The 20,141-nt window shown below is 37.5% G+C and overlaps 2 protein-coding genes across 2 annotated transcripts; one reads left to right on the top strand and one right to left on the bottom strand.

Annotated features, from left to right (window-relative positions):
* Positions 5,642–9,431, top strand: LOC107632113 (zinc finger CCCH domain-containing protein 17). Its single transcript, XM_016335763.2, has 3 exons — positions 5,642–6,122; positions 7,006–7,116; positions 7,233–9,431. Exons 1-3 carry the CDS (start codon positions 5,991–5,993, stop codon positions 9,087–9,089), a joined length of 2,100 nt encoding a protein of 699 aa, XP_016191249.1. The 5' UTR covers positions 5,642–5,990; the 3' UTR covers positions 9,090–9,431.
* Positions 10,948–15,406, bottom strand: LOC107632112 (tobamovirus multiplication protein 3). Its single transcript, XM_016335762.2, has 11 exons — positions 14,930–15,406; positions 14,663–14,753; positions 14,515–14,567; positions 14,330–14,422; positions 14,157–14,228; positions 13,477–13,549; positions 13,335–13,380; positions 12,590–12,653; positions 12,427–12,480; positions 12,265–12,342; positions 10,948–11,434 (listed from the first exon to the last, which is right to left on the bottom strand). Exons 1-11 carry the CDS (start codon positions 15,122–15,124, stop codon positions 11,342–11,344), a joined length of 912 nt encoding a protein of 303 aa, XP_016191248.1. The 5' UTR covers positions 15,125–15,406; the 3' UTR covers positions 10,948–11,341.

Raw genomic sequence — 20,141 nt, forward strand, 5'->3', positions numbered from 1 at the left:
TCCCAAACTCCCAGTCACCTCAAATACAAATCACTTTAATCCCAAAACCCCCCCCCAATTCAGCACCGTCACCCCATTCCCTTACCCACACCCACGAGACCATCAGAAAAGAAAAGGAATAGATCTGCGAGGAAGAAGAAGAGGAGAAGGGATGAAGGGGGTTGTCCCGGCATCATTGCTGCCACCCTGGATCCCGTCGTCGTCGTTGAGCAAGACGGAGATGAGGGAGTGACGCGCGAGGGAGAACGATGGAGACAGAGAAGGAAGCTCGCGACCGAGACGAGAGGGGCCGTCACCACCGTCGCGCGCTGTCGTGTGCTACCACTGTTGCCCGAGATGTTGTCATCGCCATGGGTGGAGTCTGTCACTGGTGCAAGTTGAGACCGTCGTGATTGAACAGGGATGAGGGTGAGGCATCGAAAGAGAGACGCGATGGAGGTGAAACGGAGGAGTTGTCGTCACTGCCGTCCTGTCCATAGAGCCCGAGCTTGCATCGCTGCTGCTAAGCTTCACTGCATCCTATCCATAGAGCCCGGGCCGGTAAAAAAGGTGTTTTGCACGTTTTATAGCTTTTAGGTTTCGACGAGTTGAGGTAGAGGCATTTTCTTAAATTCATTTTACTTTCAAGAGTTGTTATAAGTCGATAATAGTATGAAAAATATATTTTTATAATTACGTGAGTCCTATAAATTGAATTGAACTGTTTGGATGGTTGTGATTATTTATTTAATTGATTTATTAAATTATTGAGGAAGCTGGTTATTCTGATTTGCTGTTTTGGTTTGTTAAGTTGGTCATTGTTGAATTAATTTTCCTTGAATTACTAGAAGAGGTTTAATGTTGGAATTTAGTTTAATTTTGGAAATGTTTGATTTTAGAAAAGATTCAAAACTGGAATCTGGTATGATTTTGGAAAGGGTTTGATATTTGAAGCTAGTTGGGAACGGGTTGAAAATTGTGGTTTTGAGGGGACTCGTAAGGGTGGCATAGTCCAAATTTTAGAGGAAATGCTGCCTAAATTTTTATAAAAATTGGAGACTTCGTTTAAAATGGTTATTTAGAAAGATTTAGATTTTTAAGGATTTTATAATTTGATTTTTGCAGTTATTAAGAAAAGGTTATGTTTTGGAGTTTGATTTATTTAGAAAAGAATGAATTATGTTTCGAATCTGAATTATTGAGAAAAGTAATAAGAGATATGATGAGAATGAGTGTGAGAATGAAGATTGATTTTTGAGTATAATTTTTGAATAATTGAATGATAATGAGAATAAATGTGAAAATGAAATTGAATTTGATTGAGATACCTGGATAGTAGCAAGGATTGGGGTTCGTCCCACTTGGTCCAGGACAATACTTGCGATTTGATAATAATGATGATTGATTAAGACTGAATGAATGTATGTTTGAGATACTTGGGTAGTAGCAAGGATTGTGGTTCATCCCGCTTGCTCTAGGTTAGTGATTGTGACGCCTGAGTAGTAGCAGCAGTAGTGGATTATTCCACTTGCTCCAGGTTGAGCTTGTAAACACCCGCCTGGGTAGTAGTGGTTCTTCCACTCGCTCTGGGTTAAGCGGGTAGTAGCAAGGGGTTGTAGCTCAAACTCACTTGCTCCGCAATGGATGTTTCTGTCCATGGTTAGTTAGCAGGACGTGTCGGGTTGGCTATATAACCGACAGATGATATCATCAGTCGTAGGACAGGCTTGCATCATATGCATTTGCATGTTTTGTTTGAGTTTGAATCTGTTTTGATTTGCCTAATTGTTTATCTATTATTAACTGATATTTGTAATACTTGTTGTAACTATTCCTTAAATGTGTTTGTCTTATATTGTTTGTGTCTGTGTTTGGTTCTGTTTTGAGATTGAGTATTGGTAAATGAATTGATGCCTTAGATAATATTGTGGTTAATTATGTTTGGGTCGGAGGCCGATGTTGATTATGTTTGGGCCGGAGGCCGAAGTTGATTAGATTAGTGGTAACTATTGGTTAAAATGTTATTTTACTTGGAATTTTTGTAAGAGAAATATGAATTTTAGATTTGAATAATAAATTGATAATCACTATGTTTTGAAAATAGTTTTTAATTATAATATCTTCTTACGACAACTCTTAAAAATCCTCTACTGAAAACCCTTTCGAGGATGGTTTTCTCACCCCCTACAGACTTCTCTTTTCAGGAAATGGACGAAGAATCTTATGAAGAATTTTTTAGTTTAGCTTATGCGATATGGATGTATTAGTTTAGTTATTATTCTTCCTTCACCATTAATATTATAATTTTGTAAGAGGGATATGAGTTGTATAATTTGTATGTATATAATATGTATAAGTTACTTGATTAAGAAGTTTTGTTTATGCATATGCTTGTTTGTTTTATTGAAAAAGTATTTTTCCGGATTTTCAAAAAGAACAGTGATATAGTTTTAAGTTAAAGGCTCATAGCTTATTATTTTATATATGGAAGTCGTCGTAATATTCTCGCTATCAGAGTGGCGCAACCAGAAGCGTGGCATTCTGATAGTAAAGGTGTTACACTTCTGAAAAAGCTGGTATGTGATTGTCTAAATAATAGCGAGAGGTTGTGGGTGTAGGTTTTGAAGCATAAACATCTCAGAAATCAGTCTGGTATGAGCTAAAACAGTAAAAATTCTTCATCGGCTACCCGGAAGAACATTGTTAGTGCCTATGAGCATCTCAAGGAAGGGCTTCATTAGAATATTGGGGATGTCCACAAATCAGTTTGGTATCATGAGTGGACTCCTTTTGGTAAGCTTTGCAACCTTGTTCCTTATGTGCATATTTCCGAATCAGATTTCATAGTGGTTGGCTTGTGGAAAGGGGTATCTTGGGAGGTTGATAGTCTTGCCACGCCTATTCTGCATGAGATTAAGCAATTTATTCGTGGTCTGAGATATCCTAGTTCGATTGAGTTGGAGCCACAGTGGGAGTGGTGGTCTGCAGCAACAAAAAGGTATTGTGCAAGGGAGGGTTATAGACGGTTATTAGAGACTGTGAGCGATCAAAGTCAATTTGGCATATGTATTTTGGACTTGACGACAGGTACTGCTCTTGAAGAGTGATTTTAGAAGGCCTTGGCTAACAATGAGGCGTCTTTTGGTGCAGGACTTTGGTGGGTATGGAGACATAGGTGCAATGACATATTCAATGCTGATAACCCTTGGACAAACTACAAGGTTGTTGCCTTTGTCAGAATTACCGCCAAGGACTTAAAGGTTTACAGGAATCGAAACAATGCCTTTAGGTCTCTCTAAAATCGTCTGTGGGCAGGCAACAATTTTAAAGTTAATTCTGATGCAAGCTTGTATCTTGATTCAAATATAGTGGGGTTCGGGTGTATTATCAGAGATTCTAAGGGAGGTTGGATCTCGGGCTGCTGTGGAAGCATTCTCCCCTGATCTATCATCAGATGTGAATTATTTGTTGCTTGAAGGGGGTTGGTTTTACTTTGGAATTGCGGCTTGAGGAATATTATATGTGAAATGGATTGTCTTGATATTCTGCCCATCATGCATGATCTTAGAAGTGGGTATTCATTTGAAGAAACAGATTTGGTACACAAGATTAAGAAACTTTTATCTTGTCCTTGGCTTGTTCACGTTGAGTGGGTGTCCCGAGAAGCAAATAGAGTTGCGGATTGGATAGCTAGATATGGTGTTAAGAGTAACTCTAATAATATTATTTGGTCTGAGCCTTGTGTTGATCTCCAACAAATCATCCGCTCGGATATATTTCGAATGTTTAATGTGTCAAACTTGTTTGATTGACAAAGTGCAACTGCTTTGGTTTGGTCAAACAAATTGCGAACAGCAACTTAACAAAATTTGGTTTCAGACTAAAAAATGTAGTACAAACCCGAAACAGAACGGAATTGAAACTTCTTACTTCTTACTTCTTACTCAGAGTTTACTTTCCAATTTTCACTCTCTCTTCACGAGTAAATAGTCATTTCTCATTATGAAAGATTCAAACGCTGACAAATTGACTATGAAAAATTGAAACTAAAGTTACACCCATATAAAATACATTTTGTTCGACAAAAATGACCAATCTTTAAATTTTTGTTGATAATTTCATAAATACCTCTCTTCCTTCATCTTCTTTCTTCATTTTTCTTCCACAACCACCACCACTTCTATTACTCTACAAATCCTAATTTATCTTTTCATCAGAATGCCAATCTCAATATCATTTTTTTCTACCAATTCCTCAATTTCTCTCAACCACTACTTCATCAATCTTTCCTTCTTCGAATTCGATTCAAAGCCTCAAGTGATCGATCTTGAATTCGACCTCAAAGTACCCAAAACCCTGCCTTAAAATAATCCCCAAATCAAGACGAACAAGGCTCATCGCCTCAATCGAAAACTGTCGCTGCAAATCTTGCTTCTGAGGCTATGGAATTGTTCGTCTAGTAGCAACAACAACAACAACAACAACAACAACAACAACAACAACAACAACTGGAGCCAGAGAATAAGAGAATAAGTTCTAAAGAGGTGTTCGCCAAAGACCATGGAAAAAATTTGCCGTGAAAAATCGTGACCCGAACTAAGCGCCCAACTCCGTTTCCAACTCAAAAACTCTCGTCCCTTCTAGCTCCGTCACCAATGAAGAAGACGCTGATGGAACCATGAACGAGTTCCTGTCCTGATTCATGTGGATGATGCGGAAGAAGGGTCGAGAATCGTATCCTAATTCCGATAAGGGAACCATCGAAACCATGCTCCTCGTGATCATCGACGGCGTCGCGGAGCCAATGCTTCTTGGAGACGAAGAGCCAGGTGGTGGTGGCAGAGACAGAACTACAGCGGCTGACGAAGGTGTCGTCGGAGATGATTCAGGAATATTTTGAATGAGCTCTTGAACTTCAATGATCTTCCATTCAAGGTAACAAAAAAAAGAGTGAGTAAGTGAGTAGGCAGGGGAAGATATGGTTAGAAGGGAAGGGTGGAGAAGGAAATGGAGCGGTGGTGGTATTGGAGTTGGTGATGGTCGAAGGGGATAGAAGGGCAAGGGGGATGGTGGTGGTGGAAGGGAGTTGTGGTAGCGGAGAAAGGTGGAGGGTAAAGGCACAGGAGGAGGGAGCGATGGTTATATTGTAGGGTTAGGAATTGAGTTTGGAGATGAAAGAAGATGAAAGATAAGGATATTTATGAAATATCAACAAAAATTTAAAAATTAGTCATTTTTATTGAATAAAATGTATTTTATATGGATATAATTTTAGTTTTAATTTTTTATGGTCAATATTACAAACCTTCGAATTTTTTATGATCAGAAATAGCTATTTACTCATTTCTCCACTATTAGAGTATTAGTAGTTTAGTGTTACTATTTTATTTTATTTTATTTTATTTTATATATAAAAAAATAAATAAAGGAAGTAAAAACACCAATAAATTAGCTCTAGAGTAGAGAGAGAAAATCAACAGCCAATAGAAAAAAAGGTAAGTGTTCCGTTACACCTTTTTGTTGAGAACATCGAAATCGAATCATTAACCCCCAACTGAAACAAAATCGTAAAAAATATGAGAGAAACACAATCCATCATAATAAAAGCACATACAACTGTACAAAGGGGTAACAACTAATAACAAAACTACAAAAGCACAAACATAGACACAAACACGAACCCAAGACGCAAACCAAACCAGGCCAAACCCATACCTCACCACTTTAGCTTAAAGCCCATCACATTCTTTCTCTCTCTCTCTCTTTCTCTCTCTCTCTGTTTCAGTGTTTCTCTCTCTCTCTCTCTCTAGTTCCTTCTCTCTCCACCCCAATTTTGTGTGGCGGCTCTCTCTCTAGTTCTCTTTGTGAGATTTGGATTGGATCCGTCTCTTCGCTCGAAAGGGTATCCGAATCTACCTCCTTTTCTCGTATTCGGTTCGATCTCTCCACTTTCTTCCCACGATCTCTGTTGGGGTGCTTTGCGACCCTCAAATTCAGCCACCACCACCGCGATGGTTGCTCAACACCCTCAGCCTCAGCCTCAGCCACAGCCACAGCAACCTCCTTCGTCTGCACAAGACGAGGCTTTGAAGAGGAACACCGATTGCGTCTACTTTCTCGCATCTCCTTTGACATGCAAAAAGGTCCTCTTTCACACCCCTTCCTTTTAATTTTCTAATTCAAAACTAGAGGAAAAAAAAAGAGAAGGAAAAGAATTTTTTTGTTTACCTTCTTCTCTCTCCGGGAACAGGTTCCTCTTCTCCAAATTCTGCCTTTTTAGGGTTTCAGATTCGTGCAGTGTTTAGCGATTTTTATTTTCTTATGAATCTCGATAAAAAAGGAGTCTTTAAATTTTTGTTACTTAATTGGAATCCCAAACAAATTTCCCAAAAGTCGTTATTGTTGTTGGCAGTTATAAAGAATTCTGTTATGTTATGTTACATGTTCGAGAAAATAAATTCTGTTAATTTTTTTCTCTTTTTCTTAAAAAAAAAATATTAGATTAGATGAATTGTGGGGATCCAGGTGGAAAAGTATAAGAAACATATACGATTGGTTCAAATAAAACTTTGCTGTTTTAGTTTAGTCTGGCCTTTGTGACAATATATGGGATTATGTTCTGATAGCATTTGAAAGCAAGCATTTATTAGCTTAGTGGTTGAACCTTTTAATTAAAGTAAAGGTATGAAACACAATTACCTGGCAGTGACGAGTACATGTGAGTCATCATGATAGATTAGTCTGCAAAAGTGTCCTGTTAGTAAGGTTTTTGTTCACTGGAGTAGCTGGGCTTTGCCTTTTGAGATATTTTTGAAGTTGTTATCGTTAATTCCGTTAGTCAAAGTAATTAATTGCCCACGCTTATGATTATTTGGTTAAATCCTTATTTGTAATTGTGCAAATTATGACTTTTATTGGAATGTCTGCGTGACTGTGATCTTTTTATGCTTTATCTTATGTTAACAGACAAAGTAGCAGTTATCTAGAATCCATGATTTTGATTTGCTGTTTTCTTCATTTGAACAGGGAAATGAATGTGAGTACCGCCATAGTGAGTATGCTCGGGTAAATCCTAGAGATTGCTGGTATTGGTTGAATGGAAATTGCTTGAACCCCAAATGTGCTTTCCGTCATCCGGTGAGTGTCTATGTAGACAATCATATAATGCTTGTTAATATGTGTGCTATTTTCAATTTTCTCTGTGTTATTTTTTTTTTTATTATGCTTCTGATAACTCTTGTTTTGACGTGCAGCCACTTGATGGCTTGTTAGGTTCACCGGCAGCCACTGCTGCTGGGCCATCTGTTCCCTCGTCACAGATTCCAGCGACGCCTGCAGCACCTGCAGCGCCTTATAATTCTACTAAACAAGCTGTCCCTTGTATTTTCTTTCAGAAGGGTCTTTGCTTAAAAGGTGACAGATGTGCTTTCTTGCATGGGCCAAATCCTACTGCTGGTAACAAAGCTGTTAATCAGGTCCCAGTGTCTAACCAGGGAACTGAGACTCCAAGTCTTAAGAAGCCATTTGGCAGCAGAGATAAAAATGCACAAGAAAGGAGAAGCTCCCAAGGAAACATTCCAAAATTAGTTGGAGGTCTTGAAATTAAACCTTCCCTAAAGGTCGAAACTGCTCCACAAAGAAATAATTTTGAATTGGTGAAGGAGAAGCATGTGGCACCACCACCTGCAGGATTTGATGATGAGGCTTCAAGATTTAAAATGAGAAGTATTTCCCCAGTGGCTAACGGGCCTACTGCTGCCCGTTCAAATCGACTGCATCAAGTCCGTATGCCAGATGATAATAGTTTCCACAATGGTAAGGACAGTGATGAATTCCTCAGAGAATCCTCTCCTGGATTCGATGTTCTTGTGGCTGACGAGCTTAGAAATTCTGATTACTATCATGGGGAAGATGAATTTGGTAATGCAAGAGGTCCAGATGAAAGGAACTTGGATTCTTTGAATGATTATGACTTGGGGCATTCTGCTGATTATGGTTTAGCGCGTGATATTGATCAAGAAAGATTTCGTGTTCCTCAATCCTACGACTCATATGATCACATGCAGGAGCCATACGCTTGGGAGCAGCATAGAAAGGCCCCGGGCCATTTAGAAAGGAGGTCTCACCGCAGATCTGATAGTCCTGACAATGTAGAGGTCTCAGATCTCCGACATCGTTTATCTAAGCGCAGGAGGGTTAACGGTTTGAAATCTGTTGTCTCTAATGACTTTGACAGCCATGGTGATCAACAAAGTCACCAGTTCTCCTCTAGGAAGGATTCGCATCAGTTACCTTTGAATGATCGCTTCCGAGGCAGAATAAAACTTCCAGCAAGTGGTGCCGATGATAACCCAGAGAGGGAATCAGACAGAGGAAGAATTAGGAGCAGATTGTCAACTGGAAGGTTGCCAACCCCGCACCAAGGAAGGCTCCAAGACAGAATTAAAGGAAGGGTGCAGGATGATGAGAGGAGAAATTTCAGGGAACGATCAATAGGGAGAGAAGCAATGGGGGACAGAAGTGATTTTTCCGGACCTAAAAGCCTTGCTGAACTTAAGAATGGGAGGAGCTCTGAGTATAAGGAGCATCAATCACTGGGAAAGAGGAAGAGTCTAAGGGAACAGTCACAATCAGAAGGTGATTTTCAGTTTGATGGTCCAAAACCTCTGAGTGAAATTCTGAAGGAGAAGAGAAGAGTTGGAGCTGGTGTATCCTCACAGAGTGAAATTGTTCATAGCTCTGATGATACAGCTGTCACAAACACGCAAAATGGAGCATTGCCTGAGGCCAAGGAAGGTGCCAAGAACCACTCACTAATTAATGAAGAAGAAACCAAGCTTCAGGACACTGATACAGCTGGAAGGGAGATAGATAATAATGAGGGAAATCGTGATCAGTCGTATGAGGATGGAATGATCTATGATGAAGCTGCAGAGGAACAGGAGTATGAAGGCGATGATCAGAGGGATGGAGAGTATGATTATGAGCAAGTTGACGAGGGGGAATATGATTATGAACAAGTTGATGAGGGAGAAAATCCAGAGCAAGAATACATGGAGGATGAAGATGGGGATGACTTTGCTAAGAAGATTGGTGTGATGACTACATAATTATGGAAATGCTGAGGAACTGATGGAACATCTGCACTTTGATATGAATGTGGTTCTGGTGGATCTCAACTTATCTAGGTCTCTCCCTCTCTGACTGAGCAGCATTTCTGCTTAATATTTGCTTGTAGAAGTGGGATATCATTATCGTTTTTGTTTTGCTTTTTCTTCCTTGTATTGATCATTAATCTTTTCTTTTCTATTTTTTCACTGTGTTATCATCTGATTGAGTGGACACTTCTATTTAAGCAGTGGGCATTTTGCTTATGCTCTCTGCATACAAGTGTCATGCAGAGTGCAAGCCTGTAACTTAGAAAGTTAATAATAATATTCGAATTCACGCCACAGTTTTTCCTGTATCTTTGTTATATTGTGTAGTTTTTCCTGTATCTTTGTTATATTGTTACACGTAGTGCTGTTACGACCTGGACCTGGGAGAGAAACCCGAAGCGGGTAACAAAGCAAAAAATGAGAGTCAGCTGTAATACATTGCAGCCAAGATTGAAGCTTATTTTAGCGGATACAAGCCCCTTAAGATCTTCAAATTGATTTGTTAATTGGGATAATCCATGCGATTAGACCTTGGTCCACAGTATTCGGCCCTAACCAACTCAGAAATGGGTCTAAAATGTCCTATTAAAGGGTACTACGGAATACCAACGCATGGATGAAGGTCTGGCTCTTAACTATCTCTCCCGGATTTAATGCTTGGGAGGGTCGCCTACTTTGTGCCTCTGCAATACCCGAGGGAGTAGTCATTGGAGTGAGTAGTCATTGGACTTCCGACCTAATAGATACCCTAGTACAAACCAAAACAAAAAAAGAAGGGTACTTAGAAATTCACCAAAAAAAAAAAAAGATGCATCTATGATCCATTGGCAGTATAAAATATCCAACTAGACTCACAATATGACTTTAAGCTGTGAAGGTTAAAGCTCACCAGTCACCACTCACCAGTAATGAGAGTTTTTTTATTGAATGAAAATCCAACAGTATTATCGTATAACTCCTGTTACGCTAATCTTGGAATTTGTCAGCAAACATATATATTCAATTTGAACAGAGATTACGTTTTATCAAATATACAAAAATCATGGACCACGCACTCAACTCTCCTTAGAATACACAAAGCTGCCTCTAGTAAGTAATTTGTTTGTTGTAGATGGGTTACGTGCTTTCCCCGTGGACAGTGCTGTATACGAAGCGTGGGTATAGATGTTCAGTTAGAAAAAGAACAACCTAAGATGAGTTTGATTAGGAAAACACACTTATTTATGCACCAATAATTTTCGCACTAAGTGTGGCAGCAACTTTAACCTCGATTTCTGTTAGTGTCCACTAAGTAACCAATAAGATTCATCCACATTGTTTCGTAACAATTAGAACCGAATCTTATTCATGACATATAACAGAACTCGTAGGATTTTCAAACCTACCATTCCTAGGTTAACCAAGTCAAACCAAACATTCAAGTTTGGACTGGTTGATCTTCGATATTAATACTAATTGAAGACGGAATCATAGGCCATGTTCCAATTTCACTAGAACACAGTGATTCCTCGTCAAGCTATGGCCTCAGGATCACGCGACCAAGAGCATGCTTCCAATTCATGGCATCATCAAATTCCGGCAAAATATGAATACCGGTATGAATTCTTCGATCTCCTTTTGTTCTTATACACACTGAAATCCTTCTGTTCCATATGGTATGAAACATGTTGAATGTTGAGATTCTTGTTGCTACTATTAATCATTCAAACATGTATAGTAATTTCGAAAAGGAAATCTTCATTATGCTCAGCCTTGTTAACCCCTTGCCCAAAGTAAGATTAAACTTTCATACAAGGAAAGAAAGGTTATGTAAAGGAATTGACTAAAAAATCAGAGGAACAATTAATTTCAACAACTGGAGGCAGTTACAAGACTTGAACTCTATTATACAATACATCAGCGTTCCCTTCTCCCCAAATGGTTGCTCATTAATGTTAAATCTCCGAACCTCAACGAGCAACCAAATTCACCTAGAAACAACAAATATCACATATGTAACACAGCTCAACACGTTCACCGACCCATAAAATGTCACTTCAAAATCTACAAACCTCATGGGAGAACTATAAAGTACATGATATTAGCTTTGTCATTCAACATAGAAAAGATTGAACGCCCTCTGGAAGTTATCCTTCTAGTGTGAGAAACATCCAGAGAGCCACTAATGATGGCCTGACTAGGTTTTATCCGTATTTTCAAACTTTTCAACGAATTGGGTGGTACTGTGTGATACCACGCTTGGGTGGCAACTTCCTCAAAATGAAAAGGACCAAGGAAGAAGGTAATATTTCCACCAACTGCAGCAAAATTGTGAAAAAGACAAAGGGGTGTTAGTTGAAAGACCAATATTACAAATACCCGTTCAATAGATTAAAACCCTACGAGACCAAGTTTCCCATTTTTCACAAGTATTTCAAAAGCATGGGGAAAACTGCAATCATTAATACAAACGGGCATCAGGGTAACAATCAATGCTCTCAATAAATAAAAATAAAAAATAGAGGGGAGGGGAGGGGGAGGGAGAACTGCAGCAAAATTGTGAAAAAGACAAAGGGGTGTTAGTTGAAAGACCAATATTACAAATACCCGTTCAATAGATTAAAACCCTACGAGACCAAGTTTCCCATTTTTCACAAGTATTTCAAAAGCATGGGGAAAACTGCAATCATTAATACAAACGGGCATCAGGGTAACAATCAATGCTCTCAATAAATAAAAATAAAAAATAGAGGGGAGGGGAGGGGGAGGGACAGAGAGAGAAGAGAAAAAGAGAGAAAAAAAAAAAGGGGAGGGGGGATCAGTCTTTCATGGATTATCCGGTTTCAAAAATCAAATGGGATTTTTGGCGAAATTGCAATAACTTTATTTTGCACCTTGCCAATTAGGTTTATTTGAAAACAATCTTCCCACGAGTGAGCTCAAAACTCAGGTAGATTAACCAGAAATGCATCAGTCTGACAAACTCAGGCAGGAAATATGTCCAACCTTTCAAAAAATGAGCTCAAAACAAGAGTGTCCAGAGGCATAAAAAATGGATCCACATATATAGCGAGTTGCAAGCACAAAAACAAGGAATAATTAGAAACATGGCAATTTAAGGACCACAATGAAATATAAACATACTAACCAAGTAATAGATGAAGTTTAGGATGGGATGGTACAGGACATCAAGGTCAGCATCTTCGTCAAATGCATCAAAGCACATCTAACACAATAAAAAAAAAGTTATCAAACCCAATTTGAAGATGAAATCAACAAGGTACATAAAAGAAAAAAAAAAGGAACTGACCATAACACATCTGACAAGGAAACATGAAAAACATATTGTGGTCACATAGCCAACCTGCAATAGAAAGATCAGGTAGATTAAAATCCTGGAGAAGGGAGAGAGGGATGGAGGAAAGGGAAGATCTTAGTGGATCTAGGAAAATTTTCATTGAAAAACTGCATACCTCTTGCAGCTTCTTCCGTCGACCTTTGGATTCAACAGGAAAGCGTTGCAGCATCAAGAATAGTCTGTCAAAGAACAAAATCAGAAATAGGATACAAAAACTGGATGGAAAACAAGATTTAAAGTTGTATACACACAATGCAAATACAAAGATGATGTGCAAAATATAATCCATAAGTGTCTTATTTGGGCAAAATAACTTTTATGGTTAATTTTCTTCTAAATCCCTTCTTCCTGTTCATTTTCCAAACAATCAAATCTTCATCCTCAACAAAACCATTAGGAAATTGAAAGCCCTTCTATAGTCAAACATTTTTATTAGAACTGCAGCGCTCATTGGATCAACACATACTATTTGCAACATCTGTTGTGAAACTTAGTTTTAGTCTCAACATCTGAATCCATTTACCACTTATTTCTGTATTGCAAAGCAACTACTTCCTGAAGGAACAATTGTTTGCGTTAATTAGCAAAGGCCATCCTACTTCATAGCTTTGGTCAAAGAAAGGAAGAAGTTTCTGAAGCAGATCCTTTATTTCTTTTTATTTGGGTTAATGTCCAGTTTATCCAGTGTTTTGGCATATTTGGTTGGGAAAAATGCACTCATATTGACTGGTTGGATCTTAAAGCACAAGCCTCTCCATTAACAGGTTAAACGGCCAGTTTTCTTTTGAAAACATTGGTTATAATGATCCCAAAATCCTTACCACGTCACATCCAGTTGAAAATTGGAACAAATGGTTTACCTTCCACCATAGAGAAGAAAGCCAAGGGCTGCAAACAATGAGACTCCTGTTGCAAAATATATGCACCCAAGAATATTAAATCATGATCGATAAAATACTAAATTTTATTCTTTTTGGAGGTGGAGAACTCTTAACAACTAACCTGCAAAGAACACCTTAGACAGGATGAGCAGCACCCTAATAGGTTTCCACCATAATAACAACCATAAAGCAAGCTGAAACACAAGAAGGGGGAAGAGTTATCAGTAGCTTCAGAACCTAGTCAACCTGAGAGTAGCACCTATTTAAAACCTCAAATCAATGTTTATTGATCATCAAAACTGATGACACAAAGTTCAAAACATTTAAATCTCAAAGGTTATTAATTTTAAACCTTTCAGTTGCAAAGATTTACGTGCATTACTGTTAGATAGTTCAACTAGCTGACTTCCAACACATTTTAACTACAGCCATCCCTAATGCCATTCATCCATAGGGCTAAACTCCTAATTTTCCTCCAATGATTTTTATAAGAGAGAGAAATAATGGGGGCGAGGAATAACAAGTAACTTGAGGGATGGCGAGCTTATATTTTGTCAAACAGGAGTTGGCACATTTTTTTATCTATTGAGAAAAAGTTTGGGACAGGTCACGCTGAGGATAGGGCAGACTGGCCAATCTTAACAGCTAAAACTGTAGCTTCCATGTCAATTCTATTCTTTACTTCCACTGAGAAATAGAAGCAGAAAAAGGAATAGGGTCGTATAAAACTATGGCCCTCCTATAATAAAAGCCAAACCTAGTGCACTGAGCAGATATAAAATCTTGAGCAAGAGTTTTCACCTGAATAACGTAAACTACAGCATTAATTGAATAGAAACTTGGTCTGAGTCCATCAGTAGATACTGCACGTGCCTACAAAACATTCATCAAAGCATGTAAACACCAATCAGGTCATTGAAATAGAAAAACACAACGCCATTTAAAAAGGGCAATCAACGTCAAATCAAACTTGCCTGGTAATAAATTTCCGCCCAGAAGAGAACTAAAAGTGCATAAGTTGTGAAGAAAGCAAGACTTGGCATGTCTAGCAAGATATGTTGAACAATCTATACACCAAAAGCCTGACCCATTATTAGATGCTATAATTATGAGAATTCACATTATGTGATTATGAAAACAGCTGAAATAATTCATTCACCTCTGGCTGAAACTTCTGCACATTCCGACGGAAGACGAAAACTAAACATCGAACTGCAGAACCAGAAAATAGCATGCATTAGCCCACATAATAAAAACTAATCAAACTATAAAGAGAAAAGAGATTTTCAGAATTGAATGATACAAACCCCCATTCACCAAAAAATTGAGAAAGTGAAAGACCTTCTGCGTCGTCCATCCATATTCCGGCACCCTCAATTGTATCCGAACGAGTTGAACCTAATAATTACAAACAAAACAAAAAAAGTAACTACGATAATTAATAAATAATTTAATAAATCTTATATCTGAAGGAAAACCCTAACCTAACCGATCAAAAATCGAGAAACCAAAAAGGAATAGGTTGTTTCGTGCGCGTGTGTGTATGAGAGAGAGAGAGAGAGAGAGAGGAATACCAGCGCGACGGCGCCTACGATGCCGTAGAGGACGGCGAGGATGTGGAATATACGATCCTGCCAGACAGAGGATGCGTTGATGTCGTGCCACCAGTTCGACGACGACGACAACGACGATTTGGTCAGGTTAAGGGCGGCGGCCACCGAGAACACCGCCGTGGTCGCCACCTCCGCCGGCACGCCTCTGGCCACCATGGGGACGGAATGGAATCTTCTGTACACGGAATCGGAAGGGGCGCTGGATTTTTCTATGATGAATGAAGAAGAAACCAGAATGGCACAACCTAATCAAATTATTCAAATTGTATTTTTCTTTTTCTTTTTTGTTTTTTAATAATTGATTTTTATTTTGCTTTGTGGACAGAGCCGGCGGGAGCCGAGAGGGAAATAAAGGGAGAGGGCGCACCTATGATGGATTGGTTTTGGTGGTGACCGGAGGTAGCCGGTTTGAGGTCACTGTTCCCTATGTAAGAGAAACCGATATCCTAGCATAGCGGTGCCCACACGTAATCATTTATGCAACTCTCGCCATTTGCTATTATTTTGTTTTATTATTGTTATTTTTGGGTATATTATTACTAGTATTATTTTATTTTATTTTATTTTATTTTATAATGACAAACACGTGGTTATCCTGTACCCGGTTTTATTTTTGTTTGCTTTATCTACCTGTCTATGTATAAAAATAAAAACAAAATTGAAAATGCTACACGTATAATTTTTTTATTTTTTGAATGAAGATTGGATAATGACTTTTTTTTTTTATTTTTTCCCCTTAAAAAGTGAAACTTGATCAACTAGATTTTGAGCAAGTTGAAGGTAATCATGAAAGGAATTACGCATTTACGCATGTAATGTAATCGTGCTTAAACCCATGACCATGATGTTGAAATGTGGTCAATTGTTGAATTTGTATGAAATGGAAAATTTTATCTTTAGAAAGATAGACTCCCAAAAATGACTCGAACAGAAATTAAAAACAGTGATATGAGTATGACTGATTTGGTAAGGCAAAAAGGTATAATTTGCCGAGCAAGAAGATCAACTGAAAGCTATAGTTTAGATTTTAGAATCTCATGAGACATTAAATGAGCTTGTCCAAATTTCCTCATCTGCATAACTGCATTGGTTATGCGATTCAAATCAAATTGATTATTTAGCTTGAATAGTGACTCAAACAATTAATCTTCATGGATAGTATATTCATAATCATAAATATTTGATAACTAAAGAAAATCAGATAAAAACAGTCATAATTTATCTTATTTAACATTTATTAATTGTTGTAATAATTAATTAATACTAAATAAGACAAGTTTAGTCTTTTTTTTTTATCTACTTAGTATTATCCATTCAGAATATATTGATAGATAAAGAGTTATTACAAACTAGTACTATTTTAAACATTTATTATTTGAATAAATTCAATACAGTCTTTCAGAAATTATTTTCAATATGAACAATATTTGTGTTATGCAGTTATATTTTATATTTTATCATGGTGTGTTATGCCATAATATAGAATTACAATATTGTCTGAACCAACACACATGTAATAATGTTACCTGCAGTGGAAACATAAACGAAGTGAGACGCATATCGAGTTAACCTCGACATGGAGCCAGCGTATTGCAGTAGGTAGTGTAGAGATTCCTTCTACATAGCTTTAATTTATCGAAATAGTTTTTGCTTTTTGGCCAACACGATTAATACGTGTTGTTAGTGTTGGCATGCAGGAACCATGGCTGCTCCGGAAACACGCGACGTAACAAAAGATGGCTTTAAAATCCTCCCACCCGAGCTCCCTCCTGAAAGTGTTAGAGTTTAGAGAGTTTAAGAAGTAAAGAGTTCAGTGTCTTATTGAACATATTTAATGTATTTAGCGTGATTATACGTTGGAGACAGAATATATGATCAACTATTTGGGTCAATATAATTTCATAAGTTTATTATTTTTGCTAATTTAGAACTTATTATTTGGTTAATATCTTGAATGTAATTATTTTGGTTAATATTATTATCAGCAATACTAGTATAATTAATTATTTGATTTATTTTTTTTAGACTTTCTGTGATGATAATACTGTTATTATTTTTTTATTTTTTGTTATAATTATTTTATTTTTTGTTATTATTTTAATAATTATTAATAAATTTATTTTTTAGATATGCTGTAATTTTTTTTAATTTTCTGCTATAATATAATATTTTAAATTTATTTTAATTATTAAAATTAATAAATAATATAAATATTAATAAAAATATTCAAATTTTTTGTAATTATTTTTATTTTATTCTCTGTTATAATATTATTATTTTATTATAATTTACATTTGTATGTACTAAAAGTAATAATAAATATAAATGTTCCGAGAGTTACTTGAAATTGGGTTGTATTTTAGTCTGAACGTGAGGTTCAGGCTCTTTCTGTGGCAGCATTGAACTTGTATAGGAGCCAATGTGTCGCCATCCGAGTTCCTCGTGAGGAGGTGAGGAGTGATACCTCCAAGGGACTCCGATGCTTAAGTTAGCAAGGGTTTAAAGTAGGTTTTTTAGTAGATTGGGCTCGAAGAATACCTGAAGATGTCAATGTATTTATAATAGAATAGATAAACACCTTTTAGAGTAGTTCCACCTTTTGAGGGTGGATTATCGTTCCCTTTTATTAGGGAAGTTATTGAGATCTCCTTCTAGATAAGTGGGACATATCTTAGGAGTTAGTTACTTATTCACATAAGTAGAGCTGAACTGTCACCGTCACGCCCAACCTCTATGAAGTTGGGTAAGTGTAGTAGTTGGATCTCTTGAGTGGGCTTCTATTCATTTTGGATGTGGCTATGTTTTTTGGGACAGGATATGAACAGTGTCCCTACTTAAGTCTGAGCTTTTTCGAAGTCAGACTCAAGCATTTGTAAATCAGACTAGTCTCTTTGTAGATGTAAACATTAGATCGGGCAAACCGCCTTCCCTGGGGCTAGGTTGGGTACTTGACGTATTTTAAATTTGAGACGTTATGTCTTTTCACATCTTGCACATGTTCCTTTACAGTTACTTTGGTAACCGCGCGCCATAAATGAGGGGTTTGTGAGATTACTTTTTTGCCCCTATTGTCTTATAAATATTCAAACTCTTCTCTTTCTCTTATTTTTCGCTTTTGACAGAAACATTTGTCCTCTTTATTTTCTCACTTAGATTCTCCATTCCTCTTTTGCACTTTAATATTGGACTTTCTACTTGGCAATTTTCTTCATTCATTTGGAGGTTTTTTTTATCTTCTGTATATTTATTGTTCAAGTGCCCTTCTTCGCATTTCTTCAAGGTTAGCGTCTTTACCCCTTGTCTCTGTATTTATGTTTTGAACTATCTCGTTACTTCACGTTTTATTTGTTTTGAGATTACTATGTTATTTTTGAAAATCAAGCCTTGAAAAGTTTGTTTCTGTTCTTGAACTTGAATTTCTGGAATCTTTAAGTTGTTGTTGTTGTAAATGTAGTCGTGGGGTTATACTCCATATTGTCCTCAAATGGTATATTTTTTATCTATTAAAAATGACACCTTTTACACATTTAGAAATGCTATTTCTTGGTATTCGCGAGGTTGTACGAATCGTAACGTTCCTTCATTTTGCTGAAGATGACACGACCTCTTTGGACTTTTTATGTTGTTCTGCCTAGTTTGCCGACTTGTAGTGATAATTTTTTTTATTATATTGTAGGTATAGCTTTTATGTCTAAGTTAGTAATTCACAATATGTCTTCTAAAGTCCCGTCCGACCTGACTTGGATAGATATATCTGTACTTACTCCTATCCTTATTATTGATAATGAGTATGTTGAAACCTTTCGTAGGCATCATAGGTTATGTCTAAGTCAGAAGGATGAGAGGAACTATGAAATTATGGTTGCTGACCCTGAAGAGAGGGTCTGTTTTCCCTGACTTTACAGGTTGGATCGCCATTTCATCTACGTGTATGATTATTTTTTCACGAGATTAGGAATTATCCTTCCTTTTTCTGATTTTGAATCCAAGATTCTTCAATTCTGTAATGTTGCTCCCATTCAACTTCATCCTAATTCTTGGGACTTTTTGAAAATATATCAGCTCCTTTGTCAGGAACTTGATGTCCTTCCTTCTCTTAACGTTTTCTTTTATCATTTTGTCCTCACCAAGCCTTTCACCTCAAAGAAACAGAGCTGGATCTCTTTTCGAGCTGTCCAGGATAGGAAGGTATTTACCATTTTTTTATGATAATTTTCATGGCTTTAAGAATTACTTCTTTAATATCCATGTTATGGAGGGTGTCTGACCTGTCTTTCTAAGTGAGGGGGATGAGCCCCTTTTTTCTTTGTATTGGGAAGAGCATCTTGTGATAGTTAAGTATAACTTGAATGATTTAGATGAGGTTGAGGATAGTGTAGTGAGGTTGTTCCAGGAGTATTGAGACCGATCTCCTTATCTAGATACCAAGAGATACTTAGGAAATCCGAGCTAGCTTCAATATGAGCTAGGTAGCCTTCTTTTCCTTGTATAGACATGGCTTCATCTAAATGTATTAGTGACTAATGTATCCTGACTTTGATGTCGTGTAGAAAAAATGGCCCCTAAGTTGTTGCTACGAAAACACTTCAGACTGACAAGAAGAATGTTGTTGCACGAAGCATGCAACTAAAAGAGGCAAGTACTTGGATAACCTCTCCTATTCTTTTAAGTCAGACTTGGAAGCTTCTACCTCGGTAAAAATAATTATTGATTCGACTCCTCAACCTACTCCTCCTCTTTTAAGCTTGGTAAAAAAAACAGTTCTTCCTCCACCTTCCAACTCCGAGCCGAACCCCTAAAAAGCGTAAGACTTCTAAAACAGGGGGTGTTTATGAGCATGACTTTAATGCCATTGCTTGGAGTGAGAAACACATCTTTTTCCACACCTTTATCAGTATGGATGATGTTTTTCATAAAGAGCCACCTTCAGGTACTTGCCCGAGGTGGAATTCGAGCGGGTAGGGTTTGTACTGCTTAGTTGAGAGAACTGGAGAAGACTCCCCTATGTGCCACTCAATGCACTTTGACTAATTTACAAGCTGAAGTGGCCCCCTTAAAGGAGTTAAAAAAGGAATGGGAGGGTGAAAAGGAGTCTCTTATTTCTGACCTTGGCAAAGCTCGGGCGAGAGCAAAGCAATCTGTTGTTGCCTTTACTATGGCGAAGGGCTTAAAA

The sequence above is a fragment of the Arachis ipaensis genome, chromosome B03 (assembly GCF_000816755.2).
Source record: "Arachis ipaensis cultivar K30076 chromosome B03, Araip1.1, whole genome shotgun sequence".
NCBI classification, from domain to species: Eukaryota; Viridiplantae; Streptophyta; class Magnoliopsida; order Fabales; family Fabaceae; genus Arachis; species Arachis ipaensis.